At 39.2% G+C, this 9487-nt stretch overlaps 1 protein-coding gene across 1 annotated transcript; it reads left to right on the top strand.

Annotated features, from left to right (window-relative positions):
- Positions 1 to 213: 213 nt before the first annotated feature.
- NXT2 (nuclear transport factor 2 like export factor 2) lies at positions 214 to 6667 on the top strand. Its single transcript, XM_032788194.2, has 4 exons — positions 214 to 379; positions 1032 to 1118; positions 2342 to 2486; positions 3078 to 6667. The coding sequence occupies exons 1-4, from the start codon at positions 365 to 367 to the stop codon at positions 3254 to 3256; spliced, it is 426 nt and encodes a 141-aa protein (XP_032644085.1). The 5' UTR covers positions 214 to 364; the 3' UTR covers positions 3257 to 6667.
- Positions 6668 to 9487: the final 2820 nt, after the last annotated feature.

The following is a 9487-nucleotide window of genomic DNA, read 5'->3' as shown; positions in this document are numbered from 1 at the left end:
TGGAGAGGGGGCTCGCGGGAGCACGTGGGGCTGCCTACTCCCCCCCAACGGCCAGCTCCGCCCCTCTCCTCCCCCGCGCCCCGGTCCCGCCACATCCCCCGAAGCCCTGCCCAGTGCCCTCATCAGCGGATTCACGACGCATGCGCGGAGGTTGGCCCCACCCTCGCCGTGGAATCCCGCGGCCCAGCTCCGAGTTGCTCACCGGAAGGCGTTGTGCGTTGGACCGCAGCGCCGCCGGAAGGGGGACCCTGGTTTGGGAGGACACTTCCGCTTTCTTGTGATCGCCGAGGTCTCCTCTCAGAGAGCTGCTCCCGCCTTGTCCTCTGCGACGGGTCTGGGTCGGGGCTTCCCTTCCGCTGTCTGTATGGCCGCCTCCGTGGTGAGTCCGCGGGCGACCCGGAGCGAGAGGCCTGAGTCGGGGAAGGGCAGAGGCAGCTCGCCTCCATGAGGGAGCCAGGGCCCGGGACTGCGTGTGGGCGGGGGAGGGGTGCCCCCCTCGAGCCAGCCGCCGCGCGGCCCTGCCCGCCTGGGACTCCCAGGACTCGGGCCATGGCCACGAAATGTGCCGTGCCCCTGCGCGAGACTTGCGGGAATCGGCACTGGGGGCTGGGGAGAGGGTGAGATTTGTCTACAAGTATCTGCAGAGTGGGGGTGAAAAATGACAAGATTGTTGGGGGAGGAGCGGGGTGGGGTAACTGGGAGTCACTGGGTGAAATGTCCAGGGAAACTTAATTGCAATGTTAAGAAAACTAAGAGGCCATTTCTCGTTAGAGATGACTTTGTGGATCAGTCTGCAAGGGAGTCCCTGGAATTCACAGGGTTTGAAAGCCCTGTCGTGTGTATGCCATAGGAAACAGTTCAGCATGGGGGGGAGCGGTGATAGGGTAACAGGATGCTTCCATTTTGGAATCTCATTTTGTTACTGTACATATTAATTTACTTACTGGAGAAACTGCTCATAGAATTTTATCAAACCAACTGTTTTACATTCCTTTATGTAACTCTGAGGGTTTTGCTGTTGCTGTTTCCAGAACTTTAAAACTTATGTGGATCAAACTTGTAGAGCTGCTGAAGAGTTTGTCAACATTTACTATGAAACCATGGATAAAAGAAGAAGGGTAGGTAGATCTCTTAAAAGACTCAGTTGTTATCCCCTTGTCACTCCTGTGTGCACTTCCATTGTCAGACTGATCCTTCTATATACTTCAAGACTTGTGGGAGTTAGCTACCACCCATCTTATCGTTAGTGGCTGAGTCTATATTTCTGTATGTCTTCTGATCTGCTCTATGAAGTATCCTTCAAGGGACTATCTAAATTAGGGATTCTTAAATTTTTTTCATTGTATGAGGTGCTTCTAAAGCGTGTCTCAGATCCCTTCACAGCCATGATCCTATTTGTCCCTATATCTCTTCCTTTGGCAGCTACAGTGCAAAGTACGTTTCAATACATACAGTTAAAATTAGTTGTATTAGTTTCCTTTTTCAGAACATCTCATTTCTGATCTCATGAATTAGTAAGTTTCCTTTCTCCTAACCTCCTAAGCTAGCAGTGTCCCTTCGTTATAATTGAGTTTGAGTATCTCTAGAAATGACTAAGGAAGAGAAAGCATCTTATGATCAGGAAATGCTCTTATGATCAGCATCTTATGATCAGGAAATGCTCCATGGACCACAGTTGAAGAATTGCTGATCTGAATACTTTTCACGCACTTGTTTAATGTGTGATATTTATGGATCTCTAGATAAGTATGCGTGACAGGGATAGCAAGAGGTCAACATAGACCCTTCTTTAAGGTTTGCATTATAGAGCTCAAGCACCAGCCTGCTTCCTCAAACATGCTACGCTGTGTTCTTTTGTAACTTTCCAGTGGCCCTCCTTTATATGCATGTTAATTTTATTCAGATTACACTTCCCTATGTTCTTTTTCTTAATGGAGAAAACTTTGGAGATGAAGACTTACAGTAGAGAAGTGACAAGCTACTTTGCTTTAGCTATTCTGGGAAGTGCTTCAGTTCTATCCCTTCCTCCTACAGGAAAGAGCTGAAGAACCTGATCAGTGTCTATATTGAGTATTAAAGCACATTGTTACTTAACAAAATAAGTTACGAAGAAACATTCATTTTGTGTAGTAGTTTCAGTTCTTGATCAAGGACGGTAGTTACTGTTGGAAGCCAGTGTTTCAGTAGGATACTTCAGTCAGTTCTGTATAAAGAAGGATTTAATATGTGCAATGCTGTTTTAATTCTTCTGATCATATGAATGTGTTTTCCATATTGACAACAAGTAGCTTGATTTTTAATAATGGATTTTTTTCCAAATGTGTTCTTATCATCCCTTTAGGTGTTGGCTAGACTCTATTTGGACAAAGCAACATTAATTTGGAATGGTAATGCAGTGTCTGGACAAGAAGCACTGAAAGAATTTTTTGAAATGTTGCCATCTAGTGAATTCCAGGTTAATATGTTAGACTGCCAACCTGTTCATGGTAAGGTTATTTTATAATTCAGAGTCTTTATTTTTTTATAATTGTAGAAAGTGAACAACAAATGTTATAAATATTGATTGATGTGACTCTGAGAACAAGGTAAAGAAAAGGCCTGATGGCTGAAATGTAGGGCTATTGTTAAATAAAGGGGTGTATTGGGAGGGTGACTACTTAAAACTGTACAGTAGAATTTATTAAACTTCCTCTTTAAGAATGCTTACTCAGATACAACCTTGATATCTTCATGCACTAAAGCAGTTACTCTTAATGTATTAAACTGACTTCAAGGGGATTTTAACCTCTACCTGGCACTGTAACATAAACAGTGCAAGTTAAAAATATTATTAAAAAGCAAGATTTGCTAATGAACAAGTTACTATAGGTGTTTCTGTTAGTAACAATACAATACAACATAAAAATCAGTTTAACACACGTACTCTTCCAACTATCTGCTAACAAACCTTCAGCTGTGACTTGTAGGGAAATGATTATTAGATAAGTAGACACTCTGGCATTTCACATAAGCAGCTGAGGTGATGGGAAATTGTGCATAACTTTTATTCTTTTACATCTTTCATTCTCTTTGTGAAGAGCAAGCTACTCAAAGCCAGACAACAGTCCTTGTAGTGACATGTGGGAGAGTAAAATTTGAAGGCAACAAGCAACGTTACTTCACCCAGAATTTCTTACTGACAGCACAAGCTACACCTACCAGCACAGTGTGGAAGATTGCAAGTGATTGCTTCCGCTTCCAGGATTGGGCCAGTTAATGGGGACTGAGAGGTGATTGCTCTCCCTCTTCATTGCGTGACTTTAGATCTCTGGACAGTCATTCTCTAAACGTGGAAGACCTTTATCCCTTCTCCTAGTGTGCCGTTCATTCCAGAAGTACTGCAGATCTGTGTTGTGCTAGTCCTGGAGGCCCTGGACTTAATGACAAATGTATTTTTGAAATCGAAGAAGTTTGCTCAAATTACTTGGGCCCCTGTGAAATATTTAAGGCAGTGAGCCAGAGAGCATAACTGTTCCTGAAGTTTGTGTTAGTGATTCTCTTATGTAATGTTGAAATCATTCCTGTAAAAGCCTTACATACAACTATCCTGCTGCTTCAGGAACTTTTTCAATATATTGAATGCTAAAATCTCCACTACTTGGACACTGAATCCATTCATACAGATGTGCAATCATTTCAGCTTAGAAATACCATCTTTGAAGCAGACTCTCACGACAGTGAGAAATGGAGTTAGTTGCTTATATATGAAACTCAGAACTGCTTATTTTGAGCCTTGAGCTTGATCTGGCAACCATTAGAGTTCTTTTTTCCAATAAGAGTGGCCACATCAAAGTAACTTCTCATATAATAGATGGGAGAGATCCCACTTGGAGTTGTAGTATCACCAATGAATTGCATGGCTTGGGGGATGGGGGAATAAAGGGATTGGCAAATACAGTCATACTTTCTGCTTCCTCTCTGAAAATTGAAAATATAACTTTTGAACACGTGTAAACTCTCAAAAAATCATCTGTTGTAAAGCCAATGTTTAGTGTCCTTGATGTACAAGGAATACAACACTTATCAGGTTTCCCCTTTGGCTTAACCCTGTTAATATTTGGTTATGATCACTTATGTAGGTCTAGGTCCACACTAACCCCTCTGTTGAATGCAAAAGGAAAGGACAAGCATGTTAAGTGGATTTGAGAAGCTGCTTCCCTTTCTTTGGAAGTCTTGGAGTATAAGCTACATATCAATCAGCTGTGTCATCCTTTTTCTGTAGCTAGTAATTTTATTATTACTATGAAGCACGTTATACTTATTTTATTGCAACTTTTTCTCCTATTTTGAATTTGCAAGCTTTTACCCCATCAGTCTGAAATGTTACAATAGGAAAGTGGCATTTAAATTGTATATATGATATGGTAGTCATCTCTTTAGAGCAGTTGTCAAAGTATCTACTCTGAACTACTGTGGTCCCAGAAGGATATTAACCTCTCTACATGAGAAAATTTTATTTTCCTTCGATCCGAAGTTAATGTGCAACTTTCATTTGTCTTTCTCCTGTTTGGTTTTTATTATGGATTTCTCAGAATATGTTTACCTTAAATTGCTATACTCTTGGTTCTATTTTTAATTTTTTTCATTGTTTTAAAGTTTAGAGGGTAGCTTGCTTTCTTAACCTGAATTAACGCTTTAGATCTCAGAATGGCAGCACTTTGTGTTCAGACTGCTAATCTAAGTTGAGCAAATTAAAAGGATGGAAATCTAGTCACATAGTAAGTACTTGAAAACACACACTCTGCTTGTAAGTAAAATTATATTTGACAGTAACTTGTAAATCTGATCTTAATTTCATCCTGATGGATTTTAGACAATTCACAAGGCTGTTACCTTTATACTGGGTAACAACTCATTTTATTCCTTAAATCAGAAAACAGAAAATAAACCATATTTTAAAAATGTATGTATACTTAACATATGTTCTAACAAATAATGGTATAAGTTAATATAAAGATGAAATGGTTGGCTGCACCAGTATTTAACTTAAAGTGTTTCCGACAATTTTTATATCATTAAGTTGGAGAATTTGTGACATATTGGCCAACTCTCGTAAATGGAAAGTTTTCTATAGTTAGTCTGAAATGATCTCTCTAAAGTCCTTGCTCAAGAAACTGCTTCCTCTGTTTTTCCTACTTTTGAGAAAACAGGAATCTAAAAATGGCCTAAAGACTACAAAAGTGTTTAACGTTGTAGCTATTGTAAATGTATTGCGGTCTGTGTGTCGTGGGAAAAGATTGACCTTTTTAACTGTGTAATGTTATCTTGCAATAATGTTGAGAGGTTTTTGTATCTTTTCTACCAGATCAAAAGAAGAATTAATGTTGAAGTTACCTGCTAATTATATAGCATTGTTGAACTGTGGTGGTGTTGTATTATGGTTACAACTCACTGTTTCTTACAGATGAAATTCATATTCCTAATGTATCTTGTCTTCATATGGTATGAGTATAACTTTTAGCTCTAAAACATTGATGGGTGAAATTCCAGCTCTGGGCTTCTGAATTATGAAGACATTCAATCTTCAGAACACGATATTCTTATACCAAACAAATACATTTATACTCAAGTAAATATTTATTTAAAATAATTGGGATGACACCTTACATCTTAAATTAGCATGTACAATTGTCTAAGACTTTCTGCCACAGCAGTGGAAGTTTTAGATGTCAATGTAGCCATTCTATACATTCTGTTCAGATGGAAGCAGGTTTGGGCTTTAAGTATGGCTGGTGCTCTCAGTTCTTACTATTTTGAAGCATAATTTAGTACGTGCACAAACTAACTTAGTTGTACAAATTCTGCCTTCCATTGTGTTTAATTTCACAGTTGGAAGTGGATCTTGGCTATTGCTAGCGTGGATTTTTGTTGGAATTGGTGGAAGTGATGATCTTCTGCACTATTTTTCCTGCTTCCCTTCCCTTGTTACTACACCTTCAGTAGAGCCATAATAAGGTTTGGCTTTTGCAGTTGTTGATGATTATGTCTTTGTAGCTGGAGGTGATCTGCCTTAAAAGGGGCATACTCAGGCTACCATAATTGCCTGCTAACCAAAATTGTTAATTTTCTTAATACTTGTACAAAATCATAAGAACTAAACTGCATAGAAGTCCAAACACTGATGCTTTCCCTTGCTGTTAAAATAATAAATTCTAGGCATGTAGCAAAGCAGTAATACAAAATCAAGCTGAAAAGCTAAACAAATGCAAATCCTAATAATAATTTCTGGCACTTGACAACTGGATAGAGCTATTTTGCCTATCTTGTATTGCCTCCATTAGTCAATTTTGTTTCACATCCTAGTTATGTTGCTTTGCTCTTTTTAGTATGCCACAAATAAATTAAAATGCTCAGTGCTACCATTTCTTGGAGGGAAGTATTTTGTCTTCAAAGGCTAGCGTAGGGAACACTTGTTATCTGCCGAGAGACTTCTGAGTACATAAAAAAGTGATGCTTTTTTAACATCAAAATAGCTTTCCACAAACTTGAATTTTTTATAATTTTTTGCAACTGTTTAAGTCCTCTTGTAAGTGTGTCACTTTAAAAAAAAAAAGCTTGATCTGGTATTTTATTTTTATTACAAGTTTTCATAGTGTTTTCTTACTATATTAAAGTTCAGGAAATAACATTTGGCTCTTCAACTTTACTGTTTGGGTTTTGGCATTGAGTTATATATGTTCTAATTATATTGCCACCGTATGGTACCCAAATGTCTCAGAACAGAGGCTGCCAGTGTGCATGCTCCTTGATGATGGTGGTGTCTCTCCTGTGATGAGAAAAATGAACTGATGGTGGCAACTGATTCCACAGTCATGTGCATCAGCAGGAGAGTAATGCAGCATAATAGAGGAAAATGATACTTGAGAGGGCAGAATTAAAATCTCAGGAAGGTGGCAGTTCCCTTGGATAACATTCACAGAAGTTTACATCACCATTCATCAAACGCTAAGAAGTCAGCCAAACACATAGTGTATGCAAGATGCTGGGATAGTAAATGTCCTCCCCTCCTACCCCCTGCCTCCCCAAAAGCATAGACTATCCCTGTACTATACCTCTTCTGTACTATACCTCTTCTATGGATAAATAGAACATTCACTCTATTTTTCCTTTTTTAGCATCAAGAATGGCTGAGTTCAGTAGACCAATTGGCTACTAATGTTACAAGTTTACACTTAGGTGCTGATCACCTTCAATTTACATCAACATCAGTAGTAGTTAAGGATGCTAAAGTCTTTGGAGGGTTGGTCACTCAGTGAAAAGTGCTTTTAATTTTGTTCAAATGTGAGTCTAAAAACTAGGAGTGAGGCTCTGCTGTACCTAACTTACGGGGGCTCCCTGAGGCTGTCCTTTGGGCTGGAATGCTGCCTAGAATCTCTTTAGTGTTGTGGCTCCACCCGGACCATGCCCCACTCATCGTGGCGCAACGTTTTGTACCAGAGCTTGTGAACGTCCTTGGAGGACAGCCTTACAGTTTTCTACAGTGCCAGCTCCCTGTGGCTTTTAGGGCTTTTCATGCTCTGGCCATTTTACCTAGCATAAAAGGTCTGGAATGAGGGTGAAAAGCTTAAAAGGAAGTAGGGCTGTCAAGCGATTAATCACTCTGCTAAACAATAGGATACAATTTATTTATTTAAATATTTTTGGATGTTGTCTACATTTTCAATTTTTTAATTTGTTACAACATAATACAAAATGTACAATGCTGACTTTATTTTTATTACAAATATTGCACTGTAAAAAAGAAATAGTATGTTTCAATTCACCTAATACAAATACTGTAGTGCAATCTCTTTATCATGGAAGTTGAACTTACAAATGTAGAATTATGTACAAAAAAATAACTGCACTCAAAAATAAAACAATGTAAAACTTTAGAGCGTACAAGTCCACTCGGTCCTACTTCTTGTTCAGCCAATCAAGTTTGTTTACATTGCAGGAGATAATGCTGCCTGCTTTTTGTTTACAATGTCAGCTGAAAGTGAGAACAGGTGTTCACATGGCACTGTTGTAGCCAGCATTGCAAGATATGACTCTTTACCGCAACTGGCACATACATAAGTCTCTTCATGTTTCCACCACCGTTCCAGAATACATGCTTCGATGCTGATGATGGGTTCTGCTTGATGACAATCCAAAGCAGTGCAGGCTGACCTATGTTCATTTTCATCATCTGGGTCAGATGCCACCAACAAAAGGTTGATTTTCTTTTTTGGTGGTTTGGGTTCTGTAATTTCCGCATTGGAGTGTAACTTTGTAAAGACTTCTGAAAACATGCTCCATCCCTCATCCCACTCAGATTTTGGAAGGCACTTCAGATGCTTAAATCTTGGAATGAGTGCTCTAGCTAGCTTTAGAAATCTCACATTGGTACCTTTGCATTTTGTCAAATCTGCGTGAAAGTGTTCTTAATCAAACATGTGCCAGGTCATCATATGAAACTGATACTACACAAAATATATGGCAGAATACAGGTAAAACAGGAGACATACAATTCTCTCCCAAGGAGTTCAGTCACAGATTTAATTAATGCATTATTTTTTTAACAAGCATCATCGGCATGGATGTATGTCCTTGGGAATGGTGGCCAAAGCATGAAGGGGCATATGAACGTAAATACCTTGCAATGCTGGCTACAATAGGGCCATGCGAACAGCTGTTCTCATTTTCAGGTGACATTGTAAATAAGCAAGCAGCATTATCTCTGGTAAATGTAAACAGACTTGTTTGTCTTAGTGATTGGCTGAACAGGAAGTAGGACTGAGTGGACTTGTAGGCTCCAAAGTTTTACATTGTTTTGTTTTTGAGTGCAGGAACGTAACAAAAAAAATCTACATTTGTAGGTTGCACTTTCACAGTAGAGATTGCACTACAGTACTTGTAAGAGATGAATTGAAAAATACTATTTTATGTATCATTTTACAGTGCAAATCTTTGTAATAAAAGTATTATAAAGTGAGCACTATACACTGTATTCTGTGTAAATTGAAATCAAATATTTGAAAACATAGGAAAAACATCAAAAATAATATATTAAAATTGGTATTCTATTGTTTAACAGTGTGATTAAAACTGATTAATTGGTTTTAATTTTTTTGGGTTAATCGCATGAGTTAACTGAAATTAACTGACAGCACAAGTCATGGAGCTGTGAATTTTTGTTTATTACCTGTGACCTATCTATGGCTTGTACTATAAATACCCCTGACTAAATTGTAGCCTTACCCATCGTCCATTTAGTCCGTGGACTCTCTACAGAGGCTGAAAAAATTTGCTTCGTCATATGGTGTCCAGTAGGACTCAAGCCTCCCAAAACAGTAACTCAGACCCTTTAATAGTTGAATGAGTCCCAAAATATTTAACTAGGTGCTACTGGGGAGCCCTAGAGGGAGCCAATGCTCTGGGGCACTGCCAGGGGTGCTGTTGCTCTGGGGGTTGGGGAGCAGCAGCA

This window comes from Chelonoidis abingdonii, chromosome 8 (genome assembly GCF_003597395.2).
Source record: "Chelonoidis abingdonii isolate Lonesome George chromosome 8, CheloAbing_2.0, whole genome shotgun sequence".
NCBI lineage: Eukaryota > Metazoa > Chordata > Testudines > Testudinidae > Chelonoidis > Chelonoidis abingdonii.
This window is presented reverse-complemented; position numbering and strand designations above follow the sequence as displayed.